Here is a 16,941-nt window from a genome sequence, read left to right as displayed (position 1 = left end):
AGGCTCTCGTTTCTCTCATTAAAGTGCCAATCCTCTGTTTTTGCAGAAATTCTTTGAGTTCATTCATTCATGTACTCAGCCTTTTCTCTTCCATGGGTAGGAATTTGATTCTCATGGAGTCCTGCTCCAGTGAAAACTAATGAAGGAACAGATTTTTATGTATTTATTGGATTGGGCTAAGGTTTAAGTCTCCTGTAAGTGCCAAGAACACAGACACCTGAGAGGTGACACCCTTGCCTTGTCAGCTGGTCAGTACTGCCAGCCAGTGCTGCAGTGGGAACCAAGCTGAAGCAAAGCCCTGTGGGAGGCTGTTCATTGCTTGTCTGTGTTCCTGTCTGCAGTGTTGGCCACATCCTAAAGAGATTCCTGCCCCAATGTCATTATCTCTGCCTTGGTGCAGTTGGACAGCATGAATGTAACTTCATGGATGTATCTAAAGAGTGATTTCCTACATCTGCTTTTGGATTTTGTTCTTGAAACAGGATGAGAGGGAACAAAAACTGTTTTCTTCCATTTGGGTATTTTGCTTGATCGCATACTGTAGCAGCTTAACTTAATGACAAATTCTAGAGTCTTGTTTTTGTTTTACCTTTGTGACTCCTAATTTGCAGTCATTTTTTTGAATGTAGAATTATGGCAGAACCTTCATTTTTGTTCTTTGCTGAAAGAGGATGTGTTTTTTCTTAGAAAACATTTCTTAAGCCAGTTTTTCAGGTGTTTTTTTTAAACTGATTTGTCTCTAGCTTCTTTCATCCAGGAGCAGTAGTATTTTTCCTCATGTTTCCATTATGTGGATTTATTGCTGTGTATAGGAAGTTGCAAAGTACTTAGAGTTGGAAGCTGCTCTGTGTAGGTATGTGATAAGTTTTTCATTGCTAAATATTGAATTAAGACATTCAAAACCTTTTGTTTACACTATTGTTGGGCTTACTGGACTACATTGTTATTTAAGAGCAGTTTTAATTTCTGTTATGCCAGTGCTGGTTAAAATACAAACAGGCAATTCCATCAGCGACATGAAAGGGGCTACAGTGGGATTGTTTATTTTGTCTTCTCTGCCAAAGAGGAAGGTGCCATTCAGAGGGAAGTGCTTTCTGCAGTCTGGTTTTTGAGGGAGTAACAAAATAAGATGTAACTGTAGGAATGGTGTGTGGAACAAGCAGAGTTCCCAGCAGGAGTGCAGCAGATCCTTTATAGCTCATGACACGTTCCCTGCTCGTGGATGTAAAGCACTCCTGTGATTTTCTTTGCAGCAAACACTTGACTTACTCTGAATGTACATTCACACTACCTATACCTCAAAAAGACCCCAAACACAGCAAACCCCCACAACCAAAACTGCTGCACTCCACTTTCCAGAATAAGGATCTTGATTTTCTCCTCTCTAAAAAGAAACATATTTTACAAAATTAGTATTTTCCTTTGCTCTGTCTCCTTAACTTGGTAGCCTATTTTACAGGTCATGTTTTCTGTCTGCCCAGAAAATGTCAGATCCATTCAGAATTTTTTTCTCAGTGGGACTACTAAGAGAATCTTCACTTGCTAATTAATTCCTTTAAAAATAATTTAAAAGAAAATCAGGGCTAAGAAAATGCTCTTTTAGGGTGATGTTCATGGCACTTTTAAGCATTCTTGTTGTATTTTGTCCATTTTCTATTAAATCTGTGGATTTTTGGGGGAACAATTTTCTCGTACATGTTAGACTTCAATTCTGGAATGAAATGCAAGTGTGGCCTTGCCCTTGCTGCCATTCTCTTGGTGAGGACATGTCCCTAGGCCAGTTCTGCTGTTTCCAGGGCAGTGAGGTCAGGGAACTTTTTGAGACAGAATAAAGGACATCAGTGGTACCTTTTTGTGTCATGTAACCACTGCCACCCGTAAATAATGGTATCTGTGCTTCTCAAGACTTTCTGCAGCACCTGAAACATCTCATTTTACAGTGGGAGTTTTGAATAAGTCACTGAGCATCAACAAAGAAGGCTTTTGTTTTGCTGATGGGTAGATTGGGTGGGCAGCCTCAGTACTGAGGAAAAAGGGGAATAATTGGCATGTTTTTTACTTCATTCATCTTCAATCTTAGCATTTTCAACCAATCCCACACAAAAGACCATGCACTATAAAAAACCTTCACTCTGACTTTCCTCTCTGCTCTCCTGCTCACCTGCATTTACAGGTCCTTTTTTCTGGAATTGTCAATGTATCCCCTGCAGTAGCTGATTGTGCTGAAACAAGGGAGCCTGAGCCAGGCCTGTGTACAGAGGCCTGACATCTCTGTGGGAACAGTGCTGAGATTTTGCAGCCCATTGTGCTCACACCCTCAAAACCCTGCTCGTGTTTCCTGATAGGGATCAGGCTGGTGACCAGTCCCACCATTTACCAGAATATTTTCAAAAGGAAGCCACCTCCTCTTTCACAGGTCAGGTAAACACAATATTGTGAAGACTCTGCCTGTCTTCAGGTGCCTGGGGTGAAAAAGAGCTATTCAGTGTTACCAAAGAATTTCTGTTCTCTGCTCTCAGCAGTCTTCCCTTTGGAGCAGAGGTGGGTGCAGCTCAGGGCTGGTAGATCTTCCTGGAGAGCAGATTGAGGATGGGGTAAGGCTGCACGTGGCACAGAACAGTTGTCCACCCCACAGAAGGGAGGATGTGCCAAACAGAGACATTTGAAGAGCCACCAGAGACTCTTGTTGATGTTAAAAAAGAGGAGAAGTGGATATAAAATTCCTTTTCTTGTGGTTCCATTTATTAATTGTAGTGTGAGACAGTTTTTCTGGGCTAGACAGGAAAAATTTGGATCCTGAAGGTGCAGACTTACACTGAGAGTTATCACTGTGATTTCAGTCTAACTCATTTCCCTTCTCCCATGTTCACTGCTAAATCCTGTGTTTTATCTGCTCCTGGAACCTTCAAGAACAGGATGGTAACTGTCATAGCTGTAGCACACACTGGAGTTTGAATGTCCAGAAATTTTGGCAGTCTGTCAAGTGACCAGGCTGAGGGTGGAAGAACAGGAATTGGGAAGAGATAATTTGCTTTTCTTTCCCCTATAATTCAGTCAAAAATTAACAGTATTTAATTGGAAGCCTGAAGAGAATGTCTGACCTTGAGCAAAATCCTGCCAAATCTTGGTGACCTGTTAGAAATAATGATGTTTTAGGGGTTCAGAGCTAAGTTTTGTGAAGTTGAACAGTTTGAACACGGTGGAGTCCATGTAAGCATGGCTGCTTAACCTTTTAACAGCTGAGTTCATGGAGCTCAGCTTTTCCTTGTGGGTACATCCCCTTCCAGTGCTGAATCTGCTGAGAAAAGGTCTGGTTGGAAGATCAGGGCAAGCTGTGTGGTTTTTTCCCTGCATGCTGTCTGTATGTGGGTTTGCACTGTGCACTGATGCTCAGCATTACACATGGCAGAGCAGTGTCATTTCTGCCTGGCAATTAATAGGCTAATCCAGCTTTTAGAGCAATTTCTTTAATTTTATTTCCATGTTTGGGTCAAAGTCATTCTGAACATCAAACAAACCTGTGCCACCAGCACAGGCAGCACCACAGATCAAGCCTCAAAGTTTGAAGCATTGAGTTGTGTCCGTGGGTGAGGATTCAGCACAAAGCAGTGCTGCAGCACATTCCTGCCTCAGGAATTGTTTGGCCTGGCAGAGATCCTGAGTCAGCACTCTGGCAGCACAGGCCGGGGCACAGACCCTGGGCTTGCAAGGGCTGAGCCCACTCAGGGCTGCACAAAGCTCCCACAGGTCTCAGAAGGGAGAAATCAGGACCTGCTGGAGGTGAGGCATGGATAAAGATCCTGCTTTCCCTTTCTCTGGGGCTCACCCCGTGTCAGTGGCCCGCGGTGGGTGGGTGCTGGCCACCGGAGCTCTGTCTGGTTCACTCACTTGGGTGGAGTTTCAGTCCTGCCAAGACACAGAATTGGTATTTCAGGCATTTCTGTAAAATACTTTTCACTGCAGAAATGTTTTCTGCAGTGGTGGGGTTGGGGTTTTTTCTTTTCATTTTCTGACAGAAACTTTTTCTTAATTCAAGAGGAAATGAGGCAGAAAATAATTTATATTATAAGATTATTTGGTGGAACTGAAAATACAAAATCTTACATTTAATATGAGAATAATTATTTTTCCTTCTAATGATTTTTCATTAATTGTGTTCTTGGAACATACTTTCTTTAGGTTTCAGACAATTTGTTTATTATGTGTCTATGTAAATGTTTAAAATTCAATAAGCTTTGGATTTATGTGCAAAAAGAATACTTTCATTTCTACTTGAGCTTATTGTGGTTTCAGGAGCTGTTTTTAGCTTATTTGAAATAATTTTTCTTTTCAAGCTTTTTTTCTTGGTTGAGCACCTTATAGAAGGGGTGAAGTCCCTGGCTCATTTTCAGATTTACTGTTTGTTTAAATAGGGAAATACTGCCTTCATTCTGATACCTTTTAAGGTGTCATTTTGTGAGACAATAAAATGTCCTGTCCCATTCCAATATTGATGAGATTGTGAATTATTTTAATAGGGGAAAAAACCTCAATATGTTGGGATTTTTCCCTCCTCTTAAGATTGTGATGCTGGAGGTTACTGGTTTGGTGTCCAGTGCCTCTGTTCCCCACCTGAGGAATTATTCCCTTGGTGACAAATCCATCTCTCCCTGTCTTTGACACTGAATTTTTTCCATGTACCTTGTAAAAAAAATGAAGAGTGGAGCAGTAGGTAGGTGAGGACTAGAAAGTAACAAAAATTAAAATAATCATGTGTGACCTGCAGTTGTCATTTAAAGCCCCCCAAACATTCAGGACGTGATTGGGAGCTGGAGTAGTGGAGATCAGGGAGTGAACGTGCTTGACTGAATTGTGCATCTTTAATGCTTTGTGTCCCTGCTGGTGCAGTTCTTTCTCCATTCCTAAATGTGATTTGTGTGCCACCTGTTTCGACTGCAGTCACTCTCCAGGGACATCAAATGGGAGGCAGCATGTAGGAGCTAAATTATTTGGAGAGGATTCAGTGATTGACTTAAATGTAAAGGGATTAATTGGTCTCTAAACTAGTCAATTAAACCGTACTCCAAAAGTGGAAAGATCACAAATGCATGGCAATGAATAAATTAATGCATTTTTCATGGTTTTAGAATTTTCTACATGTTGCTTAATTTGTTTTGAATCATAAAATTTATTCCATTAATTGTGATCATGCTGCATAATGGACACATGTGAAATAATTTTGTGCAGCCATCCTCCTAAAGGACAGCTGGCAGCAGGCTTACAGCACAAATTTCAGTGTGCATTAGGAGGTGTTTACAGCCTTTGCAGGCTCTTTACAGCAAAGGAGAACAAATTTTCTCTGAGACCATACTGCAAAATGAGGTTCAGATCTCTTAAAACTTTGTCTCCGTTCTGTGTAGCTCATTAAACCTTGTGCTCTTCCATAGAAGTGTGAAGGGCATTTTATGCTCAGTCCTTGGTGCTTGAGCAAGGTGTGCTGTGTGAGGGAGTCTGGAGAGATTTAGGCTCTTGGCTTTGTTTGTCATTTGGGGGTGAGGGGTTTTGATTTTTTGTTTAATTTTATCAGGGTATAGTTGAGCATTATTTCCTTCCATTTTGCAGTAGTGCTGTTGTCCTGTCACATTTAAGGGTTCAGCTGCAAGTCCTGGGAATATTAAAGCTCTCCATCAGGATTCACCTCTCTCTGTGTTCTGTAATTGAAAATACCTTAGTTACTATTATAGATTTATGATTATGTAAAGATATCAGAAGATTTGGTTTGTGGGAAGGAATTAATTTAGAGGGGATCAAGTCTTGCAGCACTTACAAGTCCTGTTTCCAGTTGCCACTTCTAAATGGATGTGAGATGGTCAGAAGGTCCCCAGCTCCCATGATCTGAGAGCAGGGCTGCTTCCTCGCTGGAGAGCTCCCAGTGCTGGTGTTCTCCTGCCAGAAAAACTAAACTTTGCTCACACTGGAGAGTGGGTACAGGAATTTAATGCCTGGAGAGTCTGAATTTCTTTTTAAAGGTTGTGTGAATCTGTGACATAAAACTCACAATATAATGCTTTACTTCTCCTTTTGCCTTAGGGAGCCCACAGTAAGCAGCACAACTCAAAGCTGCATTAATAGTTTTGATATTTTGAGAACAATATTCTTCTTATTGTTTCTGTGTTGAACAACCTGGGTAACCACAGTTCCCCCTGTTGATGTACTTGCTTTGTGAATGAAAGCAATAAATTCAATTTCATGTGGAGTGAACTTAATGAAAACAAGAAATGGACATGTGGCCCTTCTTCCCCTTCGGTTTGCTGTCTTTTTTCCAGGAGTCTCTTTTCTGAATGGCCTTAATCTAATATAATGCTGCTTTGGATAATAGCTCAGCCTCCATGGGGTGAAGGGGAGAAGGGTGCATTAACCTACATTAGCAGGCAGGAAAAACAAGGCAGTGCTGGCCCTGCAGAGCAGAGGAGGAGCCTCGGATGGGCTGGGCTTTATTTCTATGGCCCAGCCGTGGGCAGGACGCACCCTGGTTGTGCTCTGGTTCTGGTGACAGAGCTGTGTGCACGTCTGGAGAGCATCCCTGTGACTGAGACTGCAGGAATTTAAATTGGGAGAGAGCAAATGAATTGTGGTGTCTGTTAACTTGTGAATTACTGGGCACTGTTACTGTGACAGTGCTGCTTAAGTTCCAAAGCAGGGAGAGAAGCCTGGCTGTTTGGGAGAGAATTAGCTCTTTGCTTGTAAGAAACACGTATCTTTTCTTTTATGGCATTTCAGTTTTCATCATTTTTGAGCTTCATTTTTAGGATTTGTGTAGACCAGATTATCTTGAAAGACTGGATAAAATAATTTTAAAGCTTCACACAACCCCTCCCTAACTTAAACACGTGGTGCAAGCAAAAGTAAGTGTCAGTGGCTGCTTCACTTTGTTCCGTGCTGTGAGTAGGCTGAGAATGATGTAATGTTCACATATTATTTCCCCTTGTACCTCATACCTGCTAGTCAAGGTTCTTGTAGAGCATTGACAGCTGGTTTTGTTCCCATGTTTTAAGTTTTTTTAGGTCTCCCTAGCCTGGTCTGCAGAGCACTGGGCGGTTGTTGCAGCTTGGTGGTCCCAGGTGAGGGAATGTTTGGTTTCTGAAGAACTCAGAGCTGTAATTTGTAAGAACACCACGTGTGTTACATAAACAAATAATGTGACCTTTCAGACTCTGCCTCCATAATAACAGAGTAGCCCTGTAAAACACACAGCAGTGCTTATCCACATCACAGTGTTCATTCAGGTTACAGAGGTTTCAGAGTAGTCATTTCTGACAAATGGCTGTTGAGATCAAAGCCATTTCAAGCCAAAACAAGACTATCAGATGCATTAAATTTCTAGCTTTCAGAGCTAATTGTGATATAAATCAAGACAGAATTTAGGTAATTTTTGATAATTTGTTGCAGATAAATTTCTGTGGTATTCCATGTTGATGCTCTTCTTAAATGTGCAGTTTTAGATACAGTAGAGCACAGCGCAAATATTGGTGAGAAACTCAGCTGTGGCTCTGAGTGAATCTGTGCTACAAGGACATATTAAAGTAAGGAATTGTCTGAAGCAATTACTAAGGGATCACTGATGACTTGTGGCTTTACTCCTAGAGCAACATTAATTTATGAAAATGAAGCTCCCAACATAAATGTGGTTTGATACTCCTCCATACCTACCTGAGTGTTAAATACTCTTTTTGTCTCTCTGCTGAACATGATTTCAGCAATGACTTCACGCACAACTCCTGCAATTCAGGTGTGAGACTGAAAACTGGGCTGACTTAATTTGGAGAGAGTTAACTGCCCACTGATATCCAGTGTGCAACACAAACCTTAGTAAAAAGGATAACATTTTTACCCCTTTATGAGAGGTAGAGGGAAGCCTTTTTCCAAAGCTTCAGCTCTGTTTGGGTCTGTGACCCACAGACAAATCATTTTGACTGTGCCAGTCAACCATCCAGCTGGAGTTGTGAGCCAGAGTAACTGATAGCTGTGTTATCTGAGATAAAACTGCCACAGAAAGCTTCAATTTAAGAGAACCCAGCATTTAAACTTTGCAGGGCTGAGCTGTTAAGGAAAGGTCAGTTTATGCCTTAGGCTGAAAAAAAAAGGCAGTAGTTGGTTGGCGAACCTCCATCAGTGCTCGTCAGGCTCGTGCTGGAGTTTGGGGTTGTTAATATTCAAAAGGATTTTTTCAGTCCTGATCTCCAGAGCACAACTGCTCATGACAGTTCTGAGGCCTGGATGGTATTTAAGAAATGCTGAGACGAACAGCACAAAAAGAGGGTTTTTTGGGAGATTCCACATATAACTAACATGTAAGTTATTCACGTGCCATGAATGACTTCTGGGGCACATTGAATATATGAGCTTATCTGCCTGCATTCTTGTTTGAAAGGCTATCAGATCTATCATGGAAATTAATTTTCCAAAGGACCCATTTCAGACCCTGTGTGGAAACACAGTGCTTCAGACAGAGAGAGAGATGGCAGGAGGGTGATAACAGCAGGGATTTTAGAAGCTTTATATGCAATTTTCCCTGATGTGTTGGTATTTTGAGTATGCTAAAGCAAGAAATACTGTATCCATTCTGACAATCTTCTAGTTAATTATAATCCTTTTTGTAGTTTTCACCAGCTGGTACTATTGTTTTTAGAATACCTGGTAGTGCTGGTACAGGTATAAGCAAGTTCCTAATTCCTAAGGACATATGTCTTACAAAGCTCAGAATTTCCAGTAAAAAATATGTGTTTGTTTTGGCATTAACCTGAAAATAACTTTAATAACCTCCATGTTTCTTTCTTGGTATGCATTTATATAGTATTTTAAAGTCTATATCCTGTAGTACAGTAGAAATATGGTCACAGCAACTTCTGTGTTTTCTAAATAGGGCAGGATCCAGAGTCTCATCACAATGAATTTTAATTCATAATGAATATAATAAACTTGCAGAATCACTTTTGGGTACTGACATCTTAAATAATTCAAAATAGTTGCAGTTCTAAAACAGCACTACTCTGAAGTGTGGCACAAATGTAACAAATAATGGACTCAGTAATCCTCAGTGCCTCAAGCTACCATGGTGTGGTAGAGTCCTGACTGCATCCCTCACCATCCCTCTGCCAAGGGAGGAATGTTCACTGGGATTTCACTGCAGGAATTTTATTTCAGAGATCCAGGAGACCAAATATTGAACACTGCTTCAATACATAAAAACATGCTTATTTCTGTGTGTAGTTTCCAGGGCAAGCATGGGATGGCTTTGCTGCAGAACCTGTTCCTCCCTGCAGGAGCTGTGGGGCGAAGCTCTGCTTCCCTAAGGTGCTAACTCCTCAGCAGGATCACTGTCACTGTGATATTTACTCAAGCCAAACCTGTTCTGCTGTTCTGCATCCCCAAAAAACCCAAACCTGGAGCTCTCCCAGCCTGAGACATTGGGATAAGGCAGGGCAGGGAATGGGAGCAGTTTGTGCCGTGTTCCCATTGAAGGTTATGGACGCTGGAAATGACCTTGCCTCCAGCACAGACTTGGTGTGGGTCTTGTTCCAAGTGATCCTGCAATGGAATTGCTGCTCAGAATGGGCTGATGGGATGTGCAGCATTTCCCCAGGACTCGTGCAGGTGCTGCTCTTCTTACCCTGTCACGCTGCAGATTGATGGATGCATTGGAGGAATAACCCCCCATGTCCCCCAGGCTGGCAGCTCACCCTGTGCATACATTTATACACAGGGGAGGGTGGGAGCCTGCTGGAGATGGGATCAGAGAGGGAATCCTGTTAGGGAGGTGTGTGTTGGCCTTGGCAAGGGCTTTGCTGGTGACAACTGAGGCAGTGTTGAGACAATAAGTCTGTAACACAGCAGGTGTTTAGATAATGTTATCTAAATGCTTGCTGCATTGTGAAACTGTTATCTTAGTGCTTTACTTCACTACTGGAAAAACATTAAAGGCAATTCAGATGTATACAAAGTTTCTGTCTGCGCATCTCATAATTTTTAAAAAATCCAACCAAATATGTGAGACAACAAATGGACTTATAGATACCATTATTAAAGATCTGGTAGTTCTGGGAACTGATGTACTGTTCCCTGCTCTTCTTTTTATTTCTTTGAGTTGGGGAAGAGAAAGAGATAACAAAATCAAGAGGCAAGGAGTCATTGCTAAAGCAATATGATTTAATCTGCAGCTTGGCCTCCTGTATTCTTATTCTTTTTCTGTGCCATACAAAAACAAGTGACCTTGGGCAGAGATGTATAATCAGACATCAGTTTCCCTTGTTCATGAGCCAGCAGTGTGTTCACCTGAAGTAAAGTTGTTTCAGGTGCTGTGATACAGTGAAATAATTGCCCAGTTGGTTTCAGCTGGGTGTTCATTAGCCTTGGGACAAGCTCCAGTTGCTGGACAGTGTCCAGCCCTGTTCTGGCTCCAGCACACAGGGAATTCTGGATCCAGTGGGGCAGGGAGTCCTTGCTTCCCAGGGATTGATGTGTGGAGTGACAGAGCCCCAAGCAGGCTCCAGGTTGGTGTTTCCATATTTCAATGTGGATCTGTGTCTGGGGCCACAGCAGAGAGAACCCTGGCTCTGGGGGTCCCATGCTGGTGCAGAAATGGGGGAGGCTATGGTGTCCAGAAAACTCTGGAATTGTCTCATGCCTGGAAATGCTTTCCTTTTAGCTTTAGCTGTGGTTTTGAATGTGTGATTTCCCCTAAGGGGCAGAAAATGGCCTGGCCTTTTTTGTTTGCTGCTCCAGGTGCTCCTCTGCTCTCTTGGTGTGTGTGAGGAAGCTTTCTCTGCTACCACAGTGGCCTGGCTGGGCCCTGGAGCTCCTGCCTGGACCATGGTGTGTCCTGGAGGATCTGGGTGCTCTGGGAGCGCATCCCTGCCCTCAGCTAAGGGGAGTGCCTGACTGGGAACTGGCACATTTCAACCCACTCTGCCCTGGGACTGAGGCTCTGGCTTCTCTCAAATCAAAGCAGTCGGCCTTTCTTCTTCTCCCTTAGTGGGAGCTTGTTCAAGTTTAGGCTTCTCTGGGGATATTTATTTCCAGAAGATTTAAGAAGAGGTGATTTACATACTGGACTGTTAATTTACTGAGGTGTTGGTGTGTTATTGGCTGTAGGGGTGTCCAGGTGCTGCCATCTCCTGCCCAAACCCCACTGTGACCTGGTCCTGTCCCGTTGCTTTAACAACTTTAAGGAAAGTATTTTATTTTGCTCTCACTTACTCTTCTGTTTCAAATTTCCCTTTTGATGCTCTCTTTTTTGTAGTCCACATCAAACAAGTGATTTGATAGTTTTCCTAATGCCTGTGCCTTGCTGCTGCCTCTTTTCGGACGTCAGACTTGATGAAACTATTTTGGGGTAACTGATTTGAGGGCTTTCAGATTCCAGTCTTAACTTTGAGGAGAATTTAAGCAGCTGTACAATTTATTGGTCAGAAAATGCAATTAATCATACACAGTCAGTGGCTTTGTGGACAATTGCTTACAACGTAAAGGAAAAACAAGAGGTTGTCTGCAGCCTGGAGGGCAGAGCATGGCAGCTCTAGCTCCTCTGTGGAGAAATAAGTATTTAAAAAATACTCAGCCCTGAAAATAGGATGGGTATGTACAAATTCTTAAATTTTCACCATGTTTTTCTAAGGAACCTTTAGTGTCAGTCCAGGCATCTGGCTCCCAATTGCACTTTCCAGCTGTGTTAGGAGGTTGCAGTGTTTGGGACAAAGCAAGCTTAGACACTGTGCACTGCATGGCAGCAAGGGGTTTTCAGGGAATGGTTTCAAGTCCTTAAAATAACAAGGATAAAATTCATACCATAAAACTATTGTTTTAATATCCTTCTAATAAGAAAAAGAATCACTTGTGTTCAATTAGTTTTTTTTGTAGCATCTTCTTCTCCAAATCCCAAAGTAATTGTTACTGGCAGTTTGATTTCCACATTTGTGGTATATTTTGAAATCTGTGGGGCGCAGTTTAACTTTATACAAGATATACACTAGTACATGCATTCCAAACTCTGTTAGGAATTGCAGTATCTTGGCATTTTTTTCATGTAGAGTTTGAATGCAGAAGAGGTTCCACTGGTTATTTATACAAACCTCCCAAAAAATGAATCCATCAGTTGTTTTCCTTTCTCTGCCAATGTTGTGGAGTTTAAATGTAGTCAGGTTTTCATAATCCTCATCTGATTTTTTTATATGTAAGTAAATGTAATGTAATGTTGTTTTCTTTAAGTCATTTATAGTAACTGAGGAACTGGCATTCATAAAGTTTATGGGAAGTCCTAAATATTACATTGCCAAGCTATTCAGCTACATTTTTAGACATCTCAAAAGTTATTTGAGGTAATTAAGATCCCAGAGGAAACACCTGAAAGACAGATAATGTCAGCTGCAGGTGGTTAGGTGCCAAAGTGAATGCTGGATTTTTCTGTATTACAGAGAAAAAGTACCTGCAATACTTAAAAGGACACAGATCTTTTGTTACAGAAGGTTATTTGACATTGGTATTTCTTTGTATTTCTCTTAATAGATGCCATTTATTTAAGCAGTTGTTTTAATTTTAGCACACAAGTCTCAGTGAAGGTAGTGGAAATATTGTTGAAGGTGTGTGCCAGAGTGTTCTGCTGGCTGCACACCACTGCTCAACATTTTTCCCACCTCACCTTTCATGCAGCCAGAGTTGAAAATAACATATATTCTGTATATGTTCTATACATTCCACTGGGGGAGATGACATCCTAACCAAGGCAGCTGTAAGGCACTGGGAAAGCAAAGAAAGATTTCTGAAAAAGTACCTGTGAAAAAAGAGTTCTTGCATAGTGTGACCTGAGCACTGGCACGGATTTGCACTGTTGTGGTTTGGCACTGGCTGAAATGCCAGGTACCCACAAAAACTGTTCACTCACTGTCCTCTGCTACAGCTGAGCAGAGGGAAAAAACAGGTTCATGAGTTGAGATAAAGACTGGGAGAAAACACTTTAAGGGCAAAACAGGCTCAAATTTAAAGGTATAAAGTAAGTTTATTATTGACAGAGTCAGAGGAGTCAAACTATGCCTCTGACTGCCCTTTGTTCCTGGTGTAATTCCTTAGTGTGTGCAAAGTGAATGCATAGCACAGCTGTGCAAGATTAGCAACATTTGTATTATTGTACTTGTCCTGAGCTGGCAGCTCGAGGGTTCCAACAGATTCTGAGGAGTAGGGAGATCATTTGGAAGCCATTTCATGTGCCTTCCTGGTGGTTGCTGATAGTTTTGTCATCTGATCAGGAAAGAGTACAGAAATGAGACTGATTAAAAACCTGCAGAGATAGTGGAGTGGCTTCTCAAAAGCCTGCCAACTTCACTTTTTGAACTGGCTTGAAATAAATGTAAATAAAGTAAAAAATCAGTCTGAGCACGGTGTTGAATGTTTTTTGGAATCCTGGTCTGATCTGCATATTGTGTTCAGGTTTTTTTTTGGTGCAAATGGAAGTGGATCTTGTAGGAAAACTGGATATTGGTAATGTTGGAAGACTCTGGTGAGGACCTGAACAATTTGTGAGTTTTGGAACTTTATGTGATGTGAGCAGGTTGAATGTACAGTGGATCTCAGTGGTGGATCAGGTGAAGCCTTGTGCTGGGGCTGTGTGAAGGGCTGGCTGCTTGGAGCTGGGTGAGGTTTCTCCACTTGGATTTTATTCCAAGATCTGGCTCACATTTGTAGCCAGAATGATTTCTTTGGACTGGTATTTCAGGAATGGTGTGAGCTGTGCTGCATGCAGGAATGTCAGGGGGCTGGGAGCACATGCCACGTGGGACACAGCCCAACAAGTGTGCTCTAGTCAAATTCTTATTTGTTACTAAAGGAAACTTTCACCTGGGGACTGCAGGAAGTCCTCAGGCCTTGATCTTGATTATTTTTGGTCCTGAAAGCTGAGCTTATGGCAGTGACTGGCACCAGAGGGAGCTTCAGTTGTGTGTCAGTGCCTCTCCTCTGGCAAAGCTGTGGGGAGTCAGGGAGGGCAGCAGGACACAGGGTCTGGCTGGAGCTGGACCTGCTGGGCAGGGGGGGCTTGTGCCAGCAGCTCCACCAGCTCTGGTCTGAAGGAAAGCACTGCTGGACTGAGTGAGCTTTGTTGGACTCTTCCTAGAGCTGGACATGGTTTAATTCGGATCCAGTGCTAGAAATGATCCATCTTTCACTGATTAAGTCCTTATTGCTGGGCGTGAGCAGTAACATTCATTACTGTTATTCCTTCATCTGGCATTCAGGGAAGAGAAATGGGCTGATACTGTATTTGTACCCCTCTTTCCCCCATAATTAGTTGTTTGTACTCTTAGTCTGAAACTAATTCTGTGATCTCAATTACTAATTCTGATGATTATCAGTTGAAAGTTAGTGGCATGCATTGCCTGTCCTCCAAAACCAAACAAATCTTTTGACTTTCAAGCTCTGATTTGGCATATTCCTTATCCTCACAGTGTTTATAGGTAGCTGTGAGTGTTGCATAAGATTCACATGATTTGTTGATGCCAGAGCACTTTGCAAGACTTGAGAGGGTCCCTGGATGGTCCCAATTTTTTCCCTTCAGTTCAATAGCAGCCAAGCAAGACCCACAGTTAAATCCCGTAGGAAGCTGGCAGAATCCAGAGTGTTTCTGTGTGTATCCTAAAGACAGAAGCAAAAAACACAGTTTTGCTCTCTGCTTTGGAAATGCTGACCTGCTGCATGTGAACTCTCTGCAGACATTATCCCCACTTGATCTTACACCAGATTTCTCACGGGGTTTTTATTTATTAAAAGATTCTTTATATTAAAGGTGTTCACACTGCGTAAGGAAACTAATGGGCTTTGTTTAAATGATTGGACTTTGCTGTAAGTTTGTATTCCTTGTATGTGCAGAAATCCCCTGTTCAGGGGGTTTTATTGCATTAATTGATTTGCTTCTCTTTTTGGAGCAGGATAGAAATTCCTGGAATCTGACCCATTTTGTCCCATGTCCTGTTCCCTCCCTTCCCCCCATGTAACTGAACGATCCATTTACCACTTCATCACTGAGGACAGTGAAATTTCTTTCCTTTGTGAAAATTGAAACATAATGAAACCTTTTATTTAGTGGAAGTATTGTTACAAAGTACTTCAGAATTGTGGATGGCAGCACCAGGGAAGTGTGCCTGTTGCCTGTCATTTCAGTAACCTTTTCTCAGCTGAACTTTTTCTTCTGGACTCTTCTTGTGGTAGGATTTGAGGCTCCCAGAAGACTAACTTGGGCTACAGGATGAGAAGTTACTCTGCCCAATGTGTGAAATCATTAAGAGATTTAGTGAGATTAGAGCAGCTCCCAGTTCTAGACCATCAGTGCCTTTGTTTTAAAACCAACTGGCAGCGGTAGCAGAGATGCTGGTTGATTTAAACACTGAAGTGAAATGGTTGTAATTGCCTCTGGTTTTTCTTCTTAGTGCAGGTAGTGAGAGCTATGTGCAAAACACAGGTCCCGTTAGGGCTGGCCCTGTGCCAAAGCCATCACCCATAAAACTGTGCACAGCTCTTGAATTGGACAGAAAATTCTCTGCACACTTACTGCAGCTCTGTATATTTTTAGTTGATTAAAATGAGGATTAAAAACATGAAGTGTGCTTTGTTTTCTTTTTTCTCATGGCTTTGTAGCAAGGAATATTTAAGCAAATACTTCGCTGTGATATGAGTCACTCTGTGGGTAGAATGAAATGAAAACATTTTCTATGCAGTTCATTTCAAGTTAAAATTGGTCAGCAGTGGCAAATCCATGGTTCACCTTAGGTTGTTGACAAGTTTCTGTAATATTCATGTGCTTTTATATTTTTAATCAAGATTCTCATTAGGCGTTAGGCAAACATTTTTCTTATTCCGTTGCTTCTTTTCAGCTGGACCTCATTGTGGGGTTGTGATAGATGAGTAACGTGATGATTGACTCTCACAATTCCCAGACAAATATCATGTCTCTAGGTTAAGAAAACTCAAATATCATGTCTATAGGTTAAGAAGAGTTTTTTTTTACTCCCTGAGTTGTTATCAGGGGACAGCCGGGTTGGGATATTTGGGAGGGTCGGCTTGTCACTATGGTGACATCTGACCTCCAATCAAGATTTGAGAAAGTAAACTCCACCAGTGAAGAAAGAGTTGATGGACAGAATTTTGGGAAGGGTTAAAGGGTTAAAAGGCAAAACCTCTGTTGTGTGGGGGAGCACATGCTGGGGAAGATCCTTTGCTCCCCAACGCTGTAGCATTTTCTCTATTCAGTCTTCTGTTGTATTTTTGATAAGGTTTAATAAACCTATCTAAATTTATGAAAAGTGAGTGGCTATTTCTCACAAGGTAAACTTTAAAGAATTGCTAAAGACCCATAATTTTACCACTTGAATTCTGGTTAAAATCCCATTTATTTGCAATGAAACAAGTAGAAAAACACCTCGATGAGACAGCTGCCAGCACTGTCAGTTATTTGTCTGGTGACAGATCCCTCTGTTTATATGATTCCGGCCAGGCAATGAGCGTCAGGACAGGACGGGAGGGTGTGTGCTTGGCCTCGGAGCTCTGAATTTCCCTCCCGGAGCCCATTCACACCAATAAATGTTTCCTTTTGTCTCCTCTGTCCTGCAGCGAGCACTTGTCGTGTGCCTTCACCTTCTTCCTGCACGGGGAGAGCAACGTGTGCACGAGCGTGGAGATCGCGCAGCACCAGCCCATCTACCTGATCACCGAGGAGCACATCCAGATGGCCCAGTCCTCCCCCTCGCCCTTCCAAGGTACCAGTTTCCCGGACACCGGCCCTGGGGGGTGGTTCTCCAGGACTTGCTGTCTGTTCACATTGTTGGTAACCTTCCATGCCAAAGCAATCAATCATTTCAGTTTAAAAAGACTTCGTATTTAAGAAAGTCGGTGCACACATGTGGTTTTCTGACACGGTCTCTC

At 42.2% G+C, this 16,941-nt stretch overlaps 1 protein-coding gene across 1 annotated transcript in view; it reads left to right on the top strand.

The window, feature by feature from the left end:
- MED13L (mediator complex subunit 13L) overlaps positions 1 to 16,941 on the top strand; it is a 172,872-nt gene that overhangs the window by 111,182 nt on the left and 44,749 nt on the right. Inside the window, exon 5 of the mRNA XM_084217442.1 lies at positions 16,630 to 16,775. Coding sequence (XP_084073568.1) covers positions 16,630 to 16,775 — 146 coding nt within the window. The remainder of the gene's footprint in view (positions 1 to 16,629; positions 16,776 to 16,941) is intronic.

Source organism: Fringilla coelebs, assembly GCF_963513975.1.
Source record: "Fringilla coelebs genome assembly, chromosome: 17".
NCBI classification, from domain to species: Eukaryota; Metazoa; Chordata; class Aves; order Passeriformes; family Fringillidae; genus Fringilla; species Fringilla coelebs.
Note: the sequence above shows the minus strand (reverse complement) of the source record. Positions and strands in the feature narration are given on the sequence as shown.